Genomic DNA, 22841 nt, shown 5'->3' with positions numbered 1-22841 from the left:
CGATAAGGTTTGTAAGGCATGACCTACCCCTCACAAAGCCGTGTTGACTGTATTTGATCAAGCCATGCTCTTCCAGATGGTCATAAATCTTATCCCTCAGAATCCTTTCTAACACCTTGCAGACGACAGACGTGAGACTTACCGGTCTATAATTGCCGGGGATTTCCCTATTTCCTTTCTTGAAGAGAGGAATTACATTTGCCTCTCTCCAGTCCTCAGGTACGACTCCAGTGGAGAGCGAGGATGCAAAGATCTTCGCAAGTGGCGAAGCAATTGCATTTCTCGCTTCCCAAAGCAGCCGAGGACAAATCTGATCCGGGCCTGGCGACTTGTCAATCTTAATGTTTGACAAAATTTTCAGTACATCAGCTTCCTCTATCTCTATCCATTCCAGCATGCACACCTGCTCTTCAAAGGTTTCATTCACTACACAGGTCGTTTCTTTCGTAAAGACAGAAGCAAAAAACTCATTTAGGGCTTCCCCTACCTCCTCAGGCTCCACACACAAGTTCCCTATGCTATCCCTGATCGGCCCTACTCTTTCTTTGACCATTCTCTTATTCCTCACGTAAGTGTAAAATGCCTTTGTGTTTTCCCGGATTCCTTCTGCCAAGCCTTTCTCGTGCCCCCCCCTAAGTAAGGCATTTGATAAGGTTCCCCATGGTAGGGGCATGCAGAAGGTAAGGAGGCATGGGATGGGGGTAATGTGGCAGATTGGATTCAGAATTGGCTGACCCTTAGAAGACAAAGGGTGGTAGTGGACGGAAAATATTCAACACGGTGCTCTGTTACGAGTGGTGTACCACAAGGATCTGTTCTGGGTCCTCTTCTATTTGTGATTTTTGCAAATGATTTGGATGAAGGAGTGGAAGGGTAGATTAGCAAGCTCGTGAACAGTACAAAGGTGGGTCACGTTTTGGACAATGCAGAGGGCTGTTCTCGGTTACAAAGGGTCATTGATAGAATGCAGAGCTGGGCTGAGAAGTGGCAGATGGAGTTTAACCCTGAAAAGTGTGAGGTGATTCATTTTGGAAGGACAAACTTGAAAGCAGAGTACAGGGTTAACGGAAAGATTCTTGGCAGTGTGGAAGAGCAGAGGAATCTTGGGTTCATATTCAGAGCTCCCTGAGAGCTGCCACCCAGGTGGATAGAGTTGTTAAGAAGGCGTACAGTGTATTAGCTTTCATTAATAGAGGGATGGAGTTCAAGAGCTGTGAAGTTATGCTCCAGCTATGCAAACACCTGTTTCGGCCACATCTGGAGTATTGTGTCCAGTTCTGGTCGCCTCATTACAGGAAAGATGTGTAGGTGTTGGAAAAGGTGCAGAGGAGGTTTACCAGAATGTTGCCTGGAATGGACGGAAGGTCTTATGAGGAAAGGTTGAGAGAGCTTTTCTCTTTAGAACGATGAAGGATGAGAGGTGACTTGATAGAGGTGTACAAAATGATCAGAGGTATAGATAGAGTGGACAGCCAGAGATTGTTTCCTAGAGTGGAGGCAGCTTTTAAGAGGGGGCATAGTTTTAATGTGAGTAGAGGTAGATATCGGGGAGACGTCTGAGGTAGTTTCTTGACCCAGAAAGTGGTTGGGGCCTGGAATGCGTTGCTGAAGAGGATTCTGGAGTTGGCCTCATTAGGGGCATTTAAAAGGCTATTAGATAGGCATATGGATGTTGTATAAGGTAGCAGTGGAGGTTTGATAGACCTTACGATTAGGGTAAAAGTTCGGCATAACATTGTGGGCTAAAGGACCTGTTCTGTGCTGTACTTTTCTATGATCTTAAGTTCTATGCGTGGGAAAAGTCATAGACTGTGGAACGAGAGTGACGGTAGCAATATGGATACAAAAATGACTGAGTGATAGGAAACAACAGGATCAATGAATGTCTTTCTGGCTGGAAGATGGATTGAAGTGCAATTTTCCGGGGTTAGAATTTGTACCCTTGCTTTTCTAGATATTCATTAATGACCTAAGTATTGGTGTGTGATGGACAGTGTCAAAGTTTGCAGATGACATAAAACTTTGAAGGGAATCATAACAAGAGGTTGCTAGAGGATATTATTCAAGGTGAGAGGGGAAAGATTTGAAAAGGACCTGAGGGGTAATTTTTCATGCAGAGGGTACTACATGTATGGAACGAGCTGCCAGAGGAAATGGTGAAGGTGAGTACAATTAAAATGTTCAAAAGACATCTGGATGGTTATATGAGTAGGAAGGGTTTAGGCGGATGAGGGCCAAATGCTGGAAAATGGGATTAGATCAGCACGGATGAGTCGAATTTCTGTGTTGGATGAATCTGAGAAGGTGGCATAGCAGTGATATCATTGAACTAGTAATCCAGAACCCCAGGTGAATGCCTGAGGGCATGGGTTTGAATCCCACCATGGCAGATGGTGTAATTTAAATTCAATGAAATTCTAGAATAAAAAGCTAATCTAAAGGAGACGATGGAACTACTGTCAATTGTTGTAAAAACTCATCTGATTCACACCCATGTCCTCAGACATTAGCCTGGTGTTAATGTCCTGTAGAGGTATTATTACGCAATCCTTATCTCTTCACCAACTCCAGACCCACAGTAATGATGTTGAGTCTTGAGGGTACCCCTTGAGGACCTAGGGATGAGCAATGCATACTGGCATAGACAGTGACAGCTGCATCCCCTTATGGATGTGATGAAAATATTCTAAAATGTGAGGAGGACAGAGTGTAGAACTTCAAAAGAAAACATAGACAAGTTGGTGGATTGAGTGGAGAAGTGACAAATGAATTTCAATACAGAGAAGTATGAGATGACATATTTTGGTGGGACGAAAATAGTAAACAATATAAAACAAGGGGTATAATTCAAAAAGGATGCTAAAGCGAAGGGACCTGTTTGTGAACTGTATGTGCTCAGATCATTGAAATTGGTAGAAGTGATCCATTACACTACTGACGTGTAACTTGTAAATGGTGGACAGTCTTTGAGGAGTTAGAGTTGAGTTATTAGCTACAGGGTTCCTAGCCTCTGACCTGCTGTTGTAGTCACTATATTTATCTGGAATCATAGAATCCCTACAGTGTGGAAAGAGGCCATTTGGCCCATTGAGTCTGCACCAACTCTCCACAGACCATCTGACTTAGATTAAGCCCCTCCACCATATCCCCGTAACCTCCACGTTTTGCCACATTAATCCACCTCACCTGCACATCCGTAGACACTATTGACAATTCAGCACAGCCAATCCACCTAACCTGCACATCTTTGGACTTTTGGAGGAAACCGGACCACCCAAGTGGAAAGCCACGCAGACACGTGTAGTAGATGCAGACTCCAAACACGTACACACCAAGTGGTGAGTGGAATCCAACCTGAGTCCCTGGTGCTGTAAGGCAGCAGTGCTAAACACTGAGTCACCGTACCACTCTTTGGAGAAAGACATGGAAGCTAGGGAACTCTGGGAAAATAAATAATGATGCCTTGACAAGAGTCCATATTACAGAAGAGGAGGTACTGGAGGTTTTAAAATGCATAAAGGTAGATAAATCCCTAAGACCTGACCAAGTAGTATAGATAGAGTAGATAGTCAGACACTTTTTCCTAGGGTGAAGGATAGCAATATCGAGGGACATAGTTTTAAAGTGAGTGAGGTTCTTTACTCAGAGAGAGGTAGGGGCGTGGAATGCATTGCCAGAGAGGGTGGTGAAGTCGGCTTCATTAGGGGCATTTAAGCACCTATTAGATAGGCATATGGATGATAGTATAGGGTAGGGGTGGAGGTTAGACCTTAGGCTTAGGGTAAAAGTTCAGCACAACATTGTGGGGCAAAGCCCCTGTACAGTGTTGTACATTTCTATGTTCTAAGCGTATCTCAGGTTATTGTAGAAAGCTAGGGAAGAAATTGCAGGGCCCCAGCAGAGATATTTGTAACATCTAAGTCACGAGTGAGGTGTGGAAAACTGGTGTGAAAACGAGTGGCTCATATTGTGCCATTATTTAAGAAAGACTGCAAGGAAAAGTGAGCTTTCTCAGTCTGGTGAGCCTGACGTCTGTGGTGGGTAATTTTTCGAAAGGATTCAGAGAGACAGAATCTACATGCATTTGGAAAGGCAAGGGCTGATTAGGGATATTGAGCATGAGTTTGCGTGCAGGAAATCGCATCTCACAAACTTGATTGAGTTTTTTGAAGAGGTGACCAAGAGGATTGAATAGGATCAGATAGAATAGCCTTTATTGTCATGTGCACTCATTTGAGTGCAGTAAAATGTTTATAATATTGCCTCTCGGCGCCATCTTAGATATAGAGTAACTTAAGTGTTGTTGCAGAATTGAAATAGTATGGGATAAGTATGGGAACACCAAGTTTAAGAACTCCAGAATGATAATGAGAAGTATCTTTAAGGCACTCAATTTATAGTCCTTTTCCGCTGAGTCAATGTCCACCAGGCTTCAGAACACAAGGCCTTGCTGCTTCCATGCACTGGACTCTGTCTTGTACTCGCCTCCAGCACTCGCTGCCCCCCACTCCAGCTGGCCCACGCTCACTGTGCTCCAACTCCAGGTACTACTCGTTTCCAGGAGTCAGCCAGTGTTTCCTGTACTTCCAGCTCTGGGCTCTGGCCATGACTTGCTTCCAGAACTTGCCTCCCAGGTTGGCCTGGGCTTAGTCTGCCCTTGGTCTGGGCTCTGGCTGCGACTCACTTCTGGGACTCGTCTTCCAGGTTGGCCCGGGGTTAGCCTTCTCCTGCTCCGGGCTTCAGCTTGCTTCCTACACTGGCCTGGTGTCCTGCTCATCTCCTGCACTAGGCTGCTCTGGGACTTCATTCTCCATTCCCTCCAGTTAGGGTATTTCAAGAAGTTGAAAGTTGGGCGGCCGGAAGGGTGTGGGGGTGGGGGGTAGTTGTTGGCGGGAAGTGCAGGAAGAAAAGCTGCAGCAAAGAGGGGGAGAAAAGAAAGAAGAAGGAAAAGGGACTAGCGAGCAGAAGAGCTCTCGCTGGAGCATCTTGCTCTGCTGCTATCTTGCTGCATAAGGTGAAAGAGCAGTAGACTTTGTCTACGTGGTCTTTAGCAAGGCCTTCAACAAGGTTCCACTTGGTAGACTGGTTATTAACATTCGATCACTGAAGGATGACCTTGTAGAAGTTTATAAAATCATGAGGTGCATTGGTAAGGTGAATAACCAAGGATCTTTCCACAAGATAAGGGAGTCGAAAATTAGAGGACATAGGTTTAAGGTGAGAGAGGAATGACTTAAAAGGGACTCAAGGGGCAACATTTTCACACACAGCGCGGTGCATATATGGAAGAAGCTTCCAGTGGAAGTAGTAGAGGAAGGTACAATTACAGCATTAGCAAAGAGCTTTCCCCAGTGAGTTGATTAATTGCCTACTACCATTTATAGATAGATGTCACAGGACTACAGAGCTTGTATCTAACCTCTTTATTCATTCATGGGATGAGGGCGTTGCTGGCCAGGCAGCATTTATTGCCCATCCCTAATTGCCCTGAGTGCAGTTAAGAGTCAACCACTTGCTGTGGTCTGGAGTGGCATGTAGGCCAGACCAAGTAAGGATGGCAATTTCCTTCCCTACAGGACATTAGTGAATCAAACAGGTTCTTCCTGGCAATTGACACTGTATTCATGGCCATTTGTTAGATTCTTAATTCCAGATATTTATTGACTCCAAATTCTACCATATGCCATGGGCCGGATTGGATCCCAGACCCCCAGAACATTAACTGGGTGTCTGGATTAACAATCCCATTGCCTCCCCACATCTAACCTATTGGTTGTGGAATAGCCCTGTCTGTATTACTTGCTGTTTATCTTCATAACATACAGAGAGTCCTGTGTTATAGCATCACTAGGTTGTCACCTCATTTTCAGTGCTACACCCAGCATTGTACTCTTCATTGGACCATGGCCGATTCCTGGCTTGATGGTAATGACAGGCTGGTGCTCATGGTAGCTCAATAAGCCTACTCCAGCATTTGTTTGAATCACACCAATGATAAAAAGGTGATTGTTACTTGTTTATACTTTAATCCTGTGTTTGTGGACAAGTCAGACAGCTTTGAACTTCTGACTTCTCAGTGGGTGGATCGATTGATGCTTAGGCAGATTTTCATGGCTTTTACTTTCTGGACATTGACGATGCCTAGATCTTTGGTATGTGTTGTTTGTTACGCATCAGTTGCTAAAATGTAGGTTAAGTGGATTGGCCATGCTAAATTGCGCCTAGTGTCCAGGGATGTAGACAGATTAGCCATGAGAGATGTAGGGTTACAGGCATAGGTGGGTCCAGGTTTGGATTCAGTGGGCTGAATGAGAGATTTTATGATTTTTATGAATATGTAATCAAATGGTTTAAAGAGAAGGTCAAGAATTGCAGCAAAAAAAAGTTGTTCTGTGATATTAATTTGATTCACTTCAGGAGCATAGGATGGGGAAGGAAACTGCAGGGGATGGGCACATTAGAAATGTGGAGATTATTCAAGGAAAAGCTCCTTTGTGTCCGAGATAAGTATGTACCTGTCAGGCAGGGAGGAAGCTGTAGAGCGTGGGAGCCGTGGTTTACGAAGGAGGTGGGATCTCTGGTCAAGAGGAAGAAGAAGGCTTATGTTGGGATGAGATGTGAAGGCTCAGTTAGGGCGCTTGAGGGCCATGAGGTTGCCAGGAAAGACCTAAAGAGAGAGCTCAGAAGAGCCAGGAGGAGACATGAGAAGTTGTTGGCGGATAGGATCAGGGTAAACCCGAAGGCTTTCTATAGGTATTTGAGGAATAAAAGAACGACAAAAGTAAGGTTAGGCCCAATTAAGGATAGTAGTGGTAAGTTGTGTGTGGAGTCAGATGAGATAGGGGAAGCGCTAAATGAATATTTTTCAACAGTATTCACTCTAGAAAACAACAATGTTGTCGAGGAGAATACTGAGATACAGGCTACTAGACTAGGTGGGATTGAAGTTCACAAGGAAGAGGTATTAGAAATCCTACAGAGTGTGAAGATAGATAAGTCCCCTGGGCCAGATGGGATTTATCCTCGGATCCTCTGGGAAGCCAGGGAGGAGATTGCCGAGTCGTTGGCATTGATCTACAACTCGTCATTGTCTACAGGAATAGTGCCAGACGACTGGAGGATAGCAAATGTGGTTCCCCTGTTCAAGAAGGGGAGTAGACACAACCCTGGTAATTATAGACCAGTGAGCCTTAGCTCAGTTGTTGGTAAAGTATTGGAAAAGGTTACAAGGGATAGGATTTATAATCATCTAGAAAAGAATAAATTGATTAGGGATAGTCAGCACGGTTTTGAGAAGGGAAGGTCGTGCCTCACAAACCTTTATTGAGTTCTTTGAGAAGGTGACCAAACAGGTAGATGATAGTAAACCGGTTGATGTGGTGTATATGGATTTCAGCAAGGCGTTCGATAAGGTTCCCCACAGTAGACTATTGTACAAAATTTGGGGGAATGGAATTCTGGGAGATATAGCAGTTTGGATCGGAAATTGGCTTGCTGAAAGAAGACAGAGAGTGGTAGTTGATGGGAAATGTTCATCCTGGAGACCAGTTACTAGTGGTGTACCGTAAGGGTCGGTGTTGGTTCCACTGCTGTTTGTCGTTTTTATAAATGACCTGGACGAGGGCGTAGAAGGATGGGTTAACATAGAACATTACAGCACAGTACAGGCCCTTCGGCCCTCGATGTTGTGCCAACCTGTCATACCGATCTCAAGCCCATTTAACCTACACTATTCCATGTACGTCCATATGCTTATCCAATGACGACTTAAATGTACCTAAAGTTGGCGAATCTACTACCGTTGCAGGCAAAGCATTCCTTTCCCTTACTACTCTCTGAGTAAACAAACTACCTCTGACATCTGTCCTATATCTTTCACCCCTCAATTTAAAGCTATGCCCCCTCGTGCTCGCCGTCACCATCCTAGGAAAAAGGCTCTCCCTACCCACCTTGTCTAACCCTCTGATTATTTTATATGTTGCAATTAAGTCACCTCTCAACCTTCTTCTCTCTAATGAAAACAGCCTCAAGTCCCTCAGCCTTTCCTCGTAAGACCTTCCCTCCATACCAGGCAACATCCTAGTAAATCTCCTCTGCACCCTTTCCAAAGCTTCCACATCCTTCTTATAATGCGGTGACCAGAACTGTACACAATACTCCAAGTGTGGCCGCACCAGAGTTTTGTCCAGCTTCACCATAACCTCTTGGTTCCGGAACTCAATACCTCTATTAATAAAAGCTGTAATAAAACAGTGTATGCCTTCATAACAGCCCTGTCAACCTGGGTGGCAACTTTCAAGGATCTCTGTACATGGACACCAAGATCTCTCTGCTCATCTACACTGCTAAGAATCTTACCATTAGCCCTGTACTTTGCCTTCTGGTTTATCCTACCAAAGTGCATCACCTCACAATTGTCTGCATTAAACTCCATTTGCCACCTGTCAGCCCAGCTCTGCAGCTTATCTACGTCTCTCTGCAACCTACAGCATCCTTCGTCACTATCCACAACTCCACCAACCTGAGTGTCGTCTGCAAATTTACTTACTGCAAACGTAGTTTAATGCAGACAAGTGTGAGGCGATGCACTTTGGTAGGAATAACCGGCAGGCAAAGTACTGGGCTAATGGTAAGATTTTTGGTAGTGCCCATGAGCAGAGAGATCTCGGTGTCCATGTACACAGATCCTTGAAAGTTGCCACCCAGGTTGGCAGGGCTGTTTAGAAGGCGTATAGTGTTTTAGCTTTTATTAATAGAGGGATCGAGTTCCGGAACCAAGAGGTTATGCTGCAGCTGTACAAAATTCTGGTGCGGCCACACTTGGAGTATTGCGTACAGTTCTGGTCACTATTATAAGAAGGATTTAGAAGCTTTGGAAAGGGTGCAGAGGAGATTTACTAGGATGTTGCCTGTTATGGAGGGAAGGTCTTACGAGGAAAGGCTGAGGGACTTGAGGCTGTTTTCATTAGAGAGAAGAAGGTTGAGAGGTGATTTAATTGAAACATATAAAATAATCAGAGGGTTAGATAGGGTGGATAGGGAGAGCCTTTTTCCTAGGATGGTGACGGCGAGCACGAGGAGGCATAGCTTTAAATTGAGGGGTGAAAGATATCGGACAGATGTCAGAGGTAGTTTGTTTACTCAGAGAGTAGTGAGGGAATGGAACGCTTTGCCTGCAACGGTAGTAGACTCGCCAACTTTAGGTACATTTAAGTTGTCATTGGACAAGCATATGGACGTACATGTAATAGTGTAGGTTAGATGGGCTTGAGATCGGTATGACAGGGTGGCACAACATCGAGGGCCAAAGGGCCTGTACTGTGCTGTAATGTTCTATGTTCAGGTGTATTTACAGATCAGTTTAAAATTTCACATAACTAATTCCTTTGGTTTGAGGATCTGAAACGTATCTAGTTCATTTCTTTAAAATTCCTTTATAATAACAATAAGAAAACAATTGTGTTCTTATCTCTCTTCCTAGCATGCTGCTGTGGCTCTATCTGCATTGATTCACGCATTGGAAGATCTGGATATGATGGCAATAGTCCGTTACGTTTATGACCGGAGATCAAACCCTCAAGTTGGAGTGGCTTTTCCTGTAATTAAAGATAAATATGAGGTAAAGTTGAGGTTAGGGATAGATGTTTGATTGCTCTAAGCCAAGTCAGCATAAGGAGGGGGGATGTGTTGGATATTCTAAAAGGCAGTAGGGTAGACAGGTCCCCAGGTCCGGATGGAATCTATCCCAGGCTGATGAGGGATGCAAGAGAGGAAATAGCTTGGGGCCTTAACAGAAATCTTTGCAACATCCTTGAGTACAGGTGAGGTCTCGGAGGACTGGAGAATTGCTAATTATGTCCCCGTGTTTAAGAAGGGCAGCAAGAATAATCCAGGTAATTATAGACTGGTGAGCCTGACGTCAGTGGTGGGGAAGCTGCTGGAGAAGATACTAAAGGATAGGATCTATTCCCATTTGGAAGAAAATGGGCTTATTCATGATAGGCAGCATGGTTTTGCGCATATCTTACCAACTTGATAGAATTCTTCGAGGAAGTGACAAAGTTGATAGATGAGGGAAGGGCTGTAGATGTCATATACATGGACTTCAGTAAGGCATTTGATGACGTTCCCCATGGTAGGCTGATGGAGAAAGTGAAGTCGCATGGGGTCCAGGGCGTACTAGCTAGATGGGTAGAGACCTGGCTGGGCAACAGGAGACAGAGAATTGTAGTGGAAGGGAGTTTCTCAAAATGGAGAACTGTGGCCAGTGGTGTTCCACAAGGATCCGTGTTGGGACCACTGTTGCTTGTGATAGACATAAATGATCTGCTGGAAGGTATAGATGGTCTGATTATTGAGTTTTCAGATGACACTAAAATCGGTGGAGTAGCAGATATTGAAGGTGACTGTCGGAGAATATAGCAGAATATAGATAGATTGGAGAGTTGGGCAGAGAAATGGCAGATGAAGTTCAGTCCAAGCAAATGTGAGGTGATGCATTTTGGAAGATCTGATTCAAGAGCGAGCTTCAGGGTAAATGGAAAAGCCCTGGAGAAAATTGATGCAAAGAGATCTGGGTGTTCAGATTCTTGTACCCTGAAGGTGGCAATGCAGGTAGATAGAGTGGTCAAGACAATAAGACATAGGAGTGGAAGTAAGGCCATTTGGCCCATCAAGTCCACTCCGCCATTTAAATCATGGCAGATGGGCATTTCAACTCCACTTCCCTGCACTCTTCCCGTAGCCCTTGATTCCTTGTGAAATCAAGAATTTGTCGATCTCTGCCTTGAAGGCATCTAACGTCCCGGCCTCCACTGCACTCTGTGGCAATGAATTCTACAAGCCCACCACTCTCTGGCTGAAGAAATGTCGTCTCATTTCCGTTTTAAATTTACCCCCTCTAATATTAAGGCTGTGCCACTGGTCCTAGTCTCCCCACTTAACGGAAACAACTTCCTAGCGTCCACCCTTTCTAAGCCATACATTATCTTGTAAGTTTCTATTAGATCTCCCCTCAACCTTCTAAACTTTAATGAATGCAATCCCAGGATCCTTAGCCATTCATCATACGTTAAACCTACCATTCCAGGGATCATCCGTGTCAATCTCCGCTTGATACGCTCCAGGGCTATTATGTCCTTACTGAGGTGTGGAGCCCAAAATTGGACACAGTATTCTAAATGGGGCCTAACTAGAGCTTTATAAAGCCTTAGAAGCACATTGCTGCTTTTATACTCCAACTGTCTTGAGATAAACGACAACATTACATTCGCTTTCTTAATCACGGACTCTACCTGCAAGTTAACTTTTTGAGAATCCTGGACCAACACTCCCAGATCCCTTTGTACTTCTGCTTTACAAATTCTCTCACCATTTAGAAAATAGTCCATACCTGTATACTTTTTTCCAAAGTGCAAAACCTCACATTTACTCACGTTGAATTTCATCAGCCATTTCCTGGACCACTCTCCTAAACTGTCTAAATCTTGCTGCAGCTTCCCCACCTCCTCAGCACTACCTGCCTGTCCACCCATCTTTGTATCATCGGCATACTTCGCCAGAATGCCCCCAGTCCCTTCATCCAGATCATTAATAAATAAGGTGAACAGCTGCAGCCCCAACACTGAACCCTGCGGGACACCACTCGTCACCGGTTGCCATTCCGAAAAAGAGCCTTTTATCCCAACTCTCTGCCTTCTGTCAGACAGCCAATCTTCAATCTAAGCCAGTAGCTCACCTCGAACACCATGGGCCCTCACCTTGCTCAGCAGCCTCCCGTGAGGCACCATAACAAAGGCCTTTTGGAAGTTTCCATATATAACATCTACTGGGTTTCCCTGATCTAACATACTTGTTACCTCTTCAAAGAATTCTAACAGGTTTGTCAGGCACGACCTCCCCTTACTAAATCCATGCTGACTTGTTCTAATCTGACCCTGCACTTCCACAAATTTAGAAATCTTATCCTTGACAATGGATTCAAGAATTTTACCAACTACCAAGGTTAGGCTAATCAGCCTGTAATTTTCCATCTTTTGCCTTGATCCTTTCTTAAACAAGGGGGTTACAACAGCAATTTTCCAATCGTCTGGGACTTTCCCTGTCTCCAGTGACTTTTGAAAGATCACAACCAAAGCCTCTGCTATTTCCTCAGCCACCTCCTTCAGAACTCTAGGATGTAGCCCATCGGGGCCAGGAGATTTATCAATTTTTAGACCTTTTAGCTTTTCTAGCACTTTCTCTTTTGTAATGCCTACCACACTCAACTCTGCCCCCTGACTCTCCCTAATTGTTGGCATACTACTCATGTCTTCCACTGTGAAGACTGAGGCAAAGTACTAATTAAGTTCTTCAGCTATTTCCTTATCTCCCATCACTAGCCTTCCAGCATCAGTTTGGAGTGGCCCAATGTCTACTTTTGCCTCTCCTTTGTTTCTTATGTATTGAAAGAAGCTTTTACTAATACTACTAGCTAGCCTACCTTCATATTTGATCCTCTCCTTCCTTATTTCTCTCTTTGTTATCCTCTGTTAGTTTTTGTAGCCTTCCCAATCTTCTGATTTCCCAGTCCTCTTGGCCACTTTATAGGCTGTCTCTTTTTCTTTGATATATTTCCTGACTTCCTTTGTCAGCCGTGGCTGTCTGATCCCACCCCGGATAATCTTTCTTTTCTTTGGGATGAACCTCTGTACTGTGTCCTCAATTACACCCAGAAACTCCTGCCGTTGTTGGTCTATTGTCTTCCCTGCTAGACTCTGCTTCCAGTCGATTTTCGTCAATTCCTCTCATGCCCCTGTAATTACCTTTATTTAACTGTAACACCATTACATCCGATTTTGCCTTCTCTCTTTCAAACTGCAGATTGAACTCTACCATATTATGAACGCTGCCTCCTAAGTGTTAAGTGGCAAACACTGAAGCCTTGAGCAGTCTGCCACTGGCAAATACACCACTGGTGGTGCTGCCACTGGAAGAGTCCAATTCTGGTTTTAAACCCTTCTGGTTACCTCTGACAATATCAGACTGTGGACACAAAAAGATCCTGGCTTGACAAAACTAAAACAGCTGGTGGCAATGGGGGAATCAAAAAGGCCATCACAACTAGAATTGAAGCCTTTCTGGACCTGGTGAGACCAGATCACCACATAGGACAGCATATTATTATGGGCAGCAAGAGTGATTGTTTCAAACAAAGGTCACTGCCAGATACTGGCTGAACTCCACCAGGGTCAAATAGGGGTCTCCAAAATTAAGATATTGGCGAGAAGTTATGTCTGGTGCCAGGACTGAATGCAGACATACCCACATTAGTTGTCAGTGCCCAGAGAGCCAACAGGGACAAAAATTACCACCAGCAACTCCACTACATTTGTATGAATGGCCAGGTAAACCCTGGATGTAGTTACATGTCAACAATGCTGGTGCTATCATGGGTTACTTGCTTTTGGTCTTTGTGGATGCCCATTCAAAGTGGTCGGACATGCACGAAGTTCATTTGTCAAACATGTGCATGACAACTGAAAAGCTACAAGCATCTTTTTCAATAAATGAGTCCTGGAGGTGTTAGTCACTGACAATGGGCCAGCATTGACCAGCAGAGAATTTCAGTGTTTCCTAAAATTAAATGGCATTCAGCATGTAAGGACAGATCCATACCATCCATCATTCAATGGTACAAAGAACAAAGAAAATTATAGTACAGAAACAGGGTCTTCGGCCCTCCAAGCCTGCATCAGCATGCTGCCCGTCACAACTAAAAACCCCCTACACTTCCAAGCACTGTATTCCTCTTATTTCATCCTATTCAGATATTTGTCAAGACACCTTTTAAAAGTCACTATAGTATCTGCTTCCACTACATCCTCCGGCAGCGAGCTCAGGCACCCACCACCCTCTGTGTCAAAAACTTGCGTTGTAAATCACCGTTAAACTTTGCCCCTCACATCTTGAACCCATGACACTGGTAACTGCTCTTCCACCTTGGGGAAAGGCTTCTGACTGTCTAGTCTGTCCAGGCCCTTCATAATCCTGTAGACCTCTATCAAGTCGCCCGTCAACCTCCATCAGTGAGAACAACCCAAGTTTCTCCAACCTCTCCTCATAGCTAATGCCCTCCATACCAGGCGGGTCCTGAACAAGTACATTGACCACATGAAAGCAGCAACCTCACAAATGGGGCAGGAGCAAAATACACCCTGTCCCTCTGAACATCCAGCAAGTCTGTCAAAACCCATGGGCTGCCCCCCTCCACCTAACATCGAAGATACCACAGAAGACAAGATGGACATGACAGATGTCGCCACCTCAGTGCTATAACCACCAGAAGATGAAAAGTGTCAGCAATTCTGGTATTCTGAGAGCAGACTCTGAAGAAACAGTATTAGATTCAAGGACTTTTCACGTGTAAATAACAGGTGACTTGATGACAGGATACCAACCTCTATGGAGTTATTTCAATTTCTGGTGCCATGGGCTGAGACACTCCGGGCACAAGAGACAAGCTGTGGTCTGAAACATGCTGCCAGTATCCAAAATAGAGTCAGAGGAAAACCAGAACTAGTACAAAAATGCCTATGTTCCAGGGCTTAGAAAGGGAGGGACATGGTGATTGGAACAAGTATGATTTCCCTGATTGGGGCCGTTAACCTGGTCTAATCAGAGAGCCCTGGCCTAACAGATATAAATAGGATGTCAGGGGTTCTGTTCACACTAGGATCCAGCTCTGTGTTAGCTGGGTCACTGCCTAGTATTGCGTGCATGTAAATAAAGGGTGACTTGGTGACAGGTTTTCGGACTATGTGGAGTTATTTCACCTTACATTAAAATAAACGTACTTCAGAGTGTCAGCCCCATTATGCTTATTAATCTGGCCCCACGTGCCCTTCCTATTAGTCTTAGTGGATTTAACATTAACCTTCTCAATCACTCCAAACATTGACCTACTACTCCATTTCCCACAGCCCTGCCAGACTAAGTTAAATCCTCCAAAGTGGTACTACCAAACCTCCCTGCTTGGATAGTGCCCTCCCTCCTGCATTAACTCTTCACCATACATTCATCTAGACTAACTTCTGTACTCATTAGCATGTGGCACCAGAAGTTGAAGTAACTCCAAAGAGGTCGGTATCCTATCATCAAGTCACCTGTTATTTACACATGAAAAGTCCTTGAATCTAATACTGTTTCTTCAGAGTCTGCTCTCAGAATACCAGAATAGCTGACACTTTTCATGTCAGCCAGGGCTCCTTGAGTGGACTAGATTAACAGTCCCAATCAGGCAACTCATATCCTGGCTGTTCTATAGTTCTCTGGCACCTCTCCTGTAGCCAGACAGAAATTGAAAATTAATGCCAGCTTCCAACCTGTTCTCCCCTCTTTCCTTATTCAACAGCTTATATTTCATTAATTTCATCCAGCCCTGGAGGTTTACCTTCTTTAAATCTTGCCAGAAAACTCAGAACCTCCTCTTCTTGGTGCTAATTTTTAAAATGATATCAAAGTACTACTCCCTGATTTCTACACCCGCATTGTCCCTTGCACTAGAGATCACTGACACCAAGTATTCTTTTGGAATTTTACCTCTGTCTTCCAACTCCACATACAAATTACCACTGCAGTCCATAATGGGGCCCCACTATTTGTATCCATTTACCACAACGTACTTGTAAAATAACTCAGCATTTTCCTTGATTTTTAACTTGCCTTTATTCATTCACATCCCATTTGTGTTCTCCAAATTTCCATTTTAAGTTCCCTTTGTACATTCTGTACTCCAGGGCTTTTGATGTTTTGAGTCTTCTGTATCTTCCGTAAGCCTCCTTTTTACTTTGACATCCCTCAATATCCAAGTTTGCTGGACTTCTAACTTTGCTGTTAGAATGTGGAACACAGAATAGTACAGCACAGTGCAAATCTACGATGTTGTGCCGAACTTTTACCCTAAAACTAACGTCTATCTAACGTACCTTATACAATTATCCATATGCCTATCTAATAGCTGCTTAAATGCCCCTAATGAGGCTGACTCTACTACCCTCTCCGGCAATGCATTCCACGCCCATACCATTCTCTGAGTAAAGAGCCTACCTTTGATGTCTCCCCTATACCTACCTCCACTCACTTTAAAACTATGCTCCCTCATAATAACTACCTCCATCGCAGAAAAAAGTGTTTGTTCCAGATCTTTATCTTCATAGAACATATTGGCCCTGTACTCTCTATATATTCCTCTTGAAACCATCCTATGGTTACCTGAAATTAAGAACATAGAACATAGAACATTACAGCACAGTGCAGGCCCTTTGGCCCTCGATGTTGTGCCGACCTGTCATACCGATCTCAAGCCCATCTAACCTACACTATTCCATGTACGTCCATATGCTTATCCAATGACAACTTAAATGTACCTAAAGTTGGTACATTTAATTTACTACCGTTGCAGGCAAACCATTCCATTCCCTTACTACGAACTTTGTAGTGAATGAAACCTTTGAAGAGCAGGTGTGCATGCTGGAATGGATAGAGATAGAGGAAGCTGATGTGCTGAAAATTTTGTCAAACATTAAGATTGACAAGTCGCCAGGCCCGGACCAGATTTGTCCTCGGCTGCTTTGAAATGCGAGAAATGCAATTGCTTCGCCACTTGCGAAGATCTTTGCATCCTCGCTCTCCACTGGAGTCGTACCTGAGGACTGGAGAGAGGCAAATGTAATTCCTCTCTTCAAGGAAGGAAATAGGGAAATCCCCGGCAATTACAGACCAGTAAGTTTCACGTCTATCGTCTGCAAGGTGTTAGAAAGGATTGTGAGGGATAGGATTTATGACCATCTGGAAGAACATGGCTTGATTAAATGCAGTCAACACGGCTTTGTGAGGGGCAGGTCATGCCTCACAAACCTTATCGAGTTCTTTGAGGATGTGACTAGAAACGTTGATGAGGGTCGAGCTGTGGATGTGGTGTATATGGACTTTAGCAAGGCATTCAATAAGGTTCCCCATGGTAGGCTCATTCAGAAGGTCAGGAGGAATGGGATACAGGGGAACTTAGCTGTCTGGATACAGAATTGGCTGGCCAACAGAAGACAACGAGTGGTAGGAGAAGGAAAATATTCTGCCTGGAAGTCAGTGGAGAGAGGTGTTCCACAGAGTTCTGTCCTTGGGCCTCTACTGTTTGTAATTTTTATTAATGACTTGGATGAGGGGATTGAAGGATGGGTCAGCAAGTTTGCAGACGACACAAAGGTTAGAGGTGTTGTTGACAGTATAGAGGGCTGTTGTAGGCTGCAGCGGGACAGTTACAGGATGCAGAGATGGGCTGAGAGGTGGCAGATGGAGTTCAACCTGGATAAATGCGAGGTGATGCATTTTGGAAGGTCGAATTTGAAAGCTGAGTACAGGATTAAGGATAGAATTCTTGGCAGTGTGGAGGAACAGAGGGATCTTGGTGTGCAGATACATAGATCCCTTAAAATGGCCACCCAAGTGGACAGGGTTGTTAAGAAAGCCGATGGTGTTTTGGCTTTCATTAACAGTGGGATTGAGTTTAAGAGTCGTGAGATCTTGTTGCAGCTCTATAAAACTTTGGTTAGACCGCACTTGGAATACTGCGTCCAGTTCTGTTCGCCCTATTATAGGAAAGATGTGGATGCTTTGGAGAGGGTTCAGAGGAGGTTTACCAGGATGCTGCCTGGACTGGAGGGCTTATCTTATGAAGAGAGGTTGACTGAGCTCGGAGCTTAGGGCTTGGCTCGGTACCTGGAGGTATGATGTTATTGCTATTACTGAGACTTGGTTGAGGGAAGGGCATGACTGGCAACTAGTTGCCCCAGGATATCGATGCTTCAGGTGGGATAGAGAGGGAGGTAAAAGGGATGGAGGAGTTGCAATACCAGTCAAAGACGATATCACAGCTGTACTGACGGAGGGCCCCATGGAGGACTCAAGCAGTGAGGCAGTATGGGTAGAACTCAGAAATACGAAGGATGCAGTAACAATGTTGGGGCTCTACTATAGTCCTCCCAACAGCGAGCATGAGATAGAGGTACAAATATATAAGCAGATAATGGAAAGGTGGAGGAGAAACATGGTAGTGGTGATGGGAGATTTTAATTTTCCCAACATTGACTGGGATTCATTCAGTGTTAGGGGTCAAGACGGAGCAGAATTTATTAGTTGTGTCCAGGAGGGTTTTCTATAGCTGTATGTATGTAGTCCAACTCAGGAAGGGGCCATACTGGACCTGGTGCTGGGGAATGAACCCGGCCACATGGTTGTTATTACAGTAGGGGACTACTTTGGAAATAGCGACCACAATTCGGTAAGTTTTACAATACTCATGGACAAGGATAGGAGTGGTCCTCAAGGAAAAGTACTAAACTGGGGGAAGGCCGACTATACCAAGATTCAGCAGGATCTGAGGAATGTAGTTTGGGAGAAACTGTTTGATGGTAAATCCACATTTGATATGCAGGAGGCTTTTAAGGAGAGGTTGATTAGCGTGCAGGGGAGACATGTTCCTGTGAAAATGAGGAATAGAAAAGGCAAGATTAGGGAGCCATGGATGACAGGTGAAATTGTGTGACTAGCCAAGAGGAAAAAGGAAGCATACATGAGGTCTAGGCGACTGAAGACAGACGAAGCTTTGCAAGAATATCAGGAATGTAGAGCGAATCTGAAATGAGGGATTAAGAGGGCTAAGAGAGGACATGAGACATTGCTGTCAAACATGGTTAAGGAAAATCCCAAAACCTTTTATTCATATATAAAGAGGAAGAAGGTAACTAGAGAAAGGATTGGCCCACTTAAGGATAAAGAAGGGAAGTTATGCACTGATTCAGAGAAAATGGGTGACATTCTTAATGAGTACTTTGCATCGGTATTCACCAAGTAGAGGGAAATGACAGATGTTGAGGTTAGGGATAGATGTTTGCTTACTCTAGGTCACGTTGACATGAGGAAGCAGGAAGTGTTAGGCATCCTAAAAGACATTAAGGTGGACAAGTCCCCAGATCCGGATGGGATCTATCCCAGGTTACTGAGGGAAGCAAGAGAGGAAATAGCCGGGGCCCTAACAGATATCTTTGCAGTGTCCTTAGACACGGGTGAGGTCCCAGAGGACTGGAGACTTGCTAATGTTGTCCCCTTGTTTAAGAAGGGCACCAAGGATAATCCAGATAATTATCAAACGGTGAGCCTGACGTCAGTGGTAGGGAAGCTACTGGAGAAGATACTGAGGGATAGGATCTATTCCCATTTGGAAGAAAATGGGCCTGTCAGTGATGGGGAACATGGTTTTGTGCAGGGAAGGTCATGTCTTACCAACTTAATAGAATTCTTTGAAGACATGACAAAGTTGATTGATGAGGGAAAGGCTGTAGATGTCATATACATGGACTTCAGTAAGGCGTTTGATAAGGTTCCCCGTGGCAGGCTGATGGAGAAAGTGAAGTCACATGGGGTCCAGGGTGTGCTAGCTAGATGGATAAAAAACTGGCTAGGCAACAGGAGACAGAGGGTAGTAGTAGAAGGGAATTTCTCAAATTGGAGACCTGTGACCAGTGGTGTTCCACAGGGATCTGTACTGGGACCATTGTTGTTTGTGATATATGTAAATGATCTGGAGGAAGGTGCAGGTGGTCTGATCAGCAAGTTTGCTGATGACACTAAGATTGGTGGAGTAGCTGATAGTGAAGGGGACTATCAGAGATTACAGCAGAATACAGATAGTCTGGAGAGTTGGGCAGATAAACGGCAGATGGAGTTCAATCCAGGCAAATGCGAGGTGATGCATTTTGGAAGATCAAATTCAAGGGCGAACCATATAGTAAATCTAAAAGTCCTAGGGAAAATTAATGAACAGAGAGATCTGGGTGTTCATGTCCATTGTTCCCTGAAGGTGACAACGCAGGTCAATAGGATGGTCAAAAAAGCATATGGCATTCTTTCCTTCATTGGGCGGTTTATTGAGTACAAGAGTTGGCAGATCATGTTGCAGTTGTATAGGACTTTGGCTCGGCCACATTTGGAGCACGGTGTGCAGTTCTGGTCGTCACAATACCAAAAGGATGTTGATGCTTTGGAGAGGGTGCTGAGGAGGTTCACCGGGATGTTGCCTGGTATGGAGGGTGCTAGCTATGAAGAGAGGTGAGTAGATTGGGATTATTTTCATTAGAAAGACGGAGATTGAGGGGGGACCTGACTGAGGTCTACAAAATCATGAGGGGTATAGACAGGGTGGATAGCAAAAAGCTTTTTTCCCCAGAGTGGGGGACTCAATTACTCGGGATCATGAGTTCAAAGTGAGAGCAGGAAAGTTTAAGGGAGATATGCGTGGAAAGTTCTTTACACAGAGGGTGGTGGGTGCCTGGAACGCGTTGCCAGCGGAGGTGGTAGACGCAGACACATTAGCGTCTTTTAAGATATATTTGGACAGGTACATGGATGGGCAGGGAGCAAATGGACACAGACCGTTAGGAAATAGATGACAGGTTAGACAGAGGATCTTGTTCGGCACAGGCTTGGAGGGCCGAAGGGCCTGTTCCTGTGCTGTAGTTTTCTTTGTTCTTTGTTCTTTTGTTCTGATTTCCCAGTGCTCTTGGCCACTTTATAGGCTGTCTCTTTTTCTTTGATATATTTCCTGACTTCCTTTGCCAGCCATGGCTGTCTGATCCCACCCCGGATAATCTTTCTTTTCTTTGGGATGAATCTCTGTACTGTGTCCTCAATTACACCCAGAAACTCCTGCCATTGTTGCTCTACTGTCTTCCCGCTAGGCTCTGCTTCCAGTCAATTTTCGGCAATTCCTCTCTCATGCCTCTGTAATTACCTTTATTTAACTGTAACACCATTACATCCGATTTCGCCTTGCCTCTTTCAAACTGCAGACTGAACTCTACCATATTATGATTCCTAAGTGTTCCCTTACTTTAAGATCTTTTATAAAGTCTGGCTCATTGCATAGCTCTAAGTCCAGACTAGCCTGCTCCCTTGTGGGCTCCATCACAAGCAGTTCCAAAAAGCCATCCTGCAAACATTGCATGAATTCCCTTTCTTTGGATCCATTGGCAATATTATTCCCCCAGTCCACCTGCATATTGAAGTCCCCCATGATCACTGTGACCTTGCCTTTCTGACATGCTCTATCTATTTCTCGGTGCATCTTGCACCACTGGTCTTGATCACTGTTAGGAGGTCTGTACATAACTCCCATTATAGTTTTTTTGCCTTTTTGGTTCCTCGACTCCACCCACACAGACTCCACATCCTCTGACCCTATGTCATTCAGTGCTGTAGATTTAATTTCATTCTTAACTAACAAGGCAACCCCGCCCCCGCTGCTCAGCTCCCTGTCTTTTTGATATGTTGTTAATCCTTGGATGTTTAACTGCCAGTCCTGAACTCCCTGCAACCATGCCTCTGTGATGCCTACCACATCATAATCATTCAAGATGATTTGTGCTGTTAATTCATCTACTTTGTTGCGAATACTATGAGCATTTAGATAAAGTGCCTTAATGCTAACTTTCTTATCATTATTTGAGATTGGAAATCCTAAAATGTCTTAAGGTGTCCTTCCTTTTTGCTGTATTCCTAGTCTGCCTCGAGCTTAAACCCAACTGTACACAAGCTAGCCTGTTGCTTATCTTTCCATTTAACTCCATTCTCCCTGTCTCTTTCACTTTCCCTCCCCCCCCCCCCCCCCCCGACTCAGAAGTTTAAAGTCCTACTGTCGACCCTTTTTATCCTTTTCACTAGAACACTGGTTCCAGATCGGTTCAGGTGGAGACTGTCCCGATGGTACAGATCCCCCCCGGTTCCAAAACTGATGCCAATGCCCCATGAAATGGAATCCCTCTTTCCCACACCAATCCCTTAGATACATGTTTACTTCCCTGACTTGCTTTTCCCTATGCCATTTAGCACGTGGCTCAGGCAGTAATCCAGAGATTATGACCCTTGAGGCCCTGTACTTCAATTTCTTTCCTCGTGCTTCATAATCCCTGAACAGGCCCTCTACCCTAGCTTTGCCTATGTTGATAATCCCAACGTGGACCACAACAACTGGATCCTCCCCCTCCCACTCCAATATCCTTTCAAGCCGTTTGGAGATGTCCTGCACCCTGGCACCGGGCAGGCAACACACCATGCGGGACTCCCAATCCGGCTTGCATAGGATACTATCTGTCCCCCTAATAATAGAATCCCCTATAACAACTACCTGTCTTTTTGCTCCCCCCTCTTGAATGGCCTTCTGCACCATGGTGCTGTGGTCAGCTGGCTCATCCTGTCCACCGTCCTTTTCCTCATCTGTACAGGGAGCAAGAATCTCATACCTGTTGGTCAAGGTCAAGGGCTGAGGCTCCTGCACTCCTGAACTCGGAATCCCCTACCTGCCTCACTTACAGTCACACCCTGTTGTCCCTAAACGCTTATTGAGTTTGAATTACTTAATCTGCCGGGTGTGACTGCCTCCTGAAACAAAGTGTCTAGGTAACTCTCCCCCTCCCGGATGTGCCGCAGAGTTTGAAGCTCAGATTCCAGATCATTAACTCTGATCCGGAGTTCTTCCAGCAACCAACACTTGTTGCAAATGTGGTCGCTGCCATTCACAATGGGATCAGCCAGCTCCCACATCATACAGCTACAGCACATCACCTGTCCAGCCATTACTACTTATTTAGTTAACTTTTACAATTTATGTATTAAATGCTTTCTAGTACTTCTCTGCTACACTCCTTTTCAATTATGCAATTAAACTTTTAATCAACTACACAATACACAAGAATATAAATTGAAAAGCCTTATTTTAACAACACACGATAGTCCTTCGCGGTTAGAGCTCC

At 44.6% G+C, this 22841-nt stretch overlaps 1 protein-coding gene across 1 annotated transcript in view; it reads left to right on the top strand.

Moving 5' to 3' along the window:
- The window catches only part of xrcc5 (X-ray repair complementing defective repair in Chinese hamster cells 5), a 296785-nt gene that overhangs the window by 189928 nt on the left and 84016 nt on the right, over window positions 1–22841 (top strand). Inside the window, exon 11 of the mRNA XM_059647633.1 lies at window positions 9482–9619. Within this exon, the coding sequence (XP_059503616.1) occupies window positions 9482–9619 (138 nt within the window). The remainder of the gene's footprint in view (window positions 1–9481; window positions 9620–22841) is intronic.

Source organism: Stegostoma tigrinum, chromosome 7, assembly GCF_030684315.1.
Source record: "Stegostoma tigrinum isolate sSteTig4 chromosome 7, sSteTig4.hap1, whole genome shotgun sequence".
NCBI classification, from domain to species: domain Eukaryota; kingdom Metazoa; phylum Chordata; class Chondrichthyes; order Orectolobiformes; family Stegostomatidae; genus Stegostoma; species Stegostoma tigrinum.
This window is presented reverse-complemented; position numbering and strand designations above follow the sequence as displayed.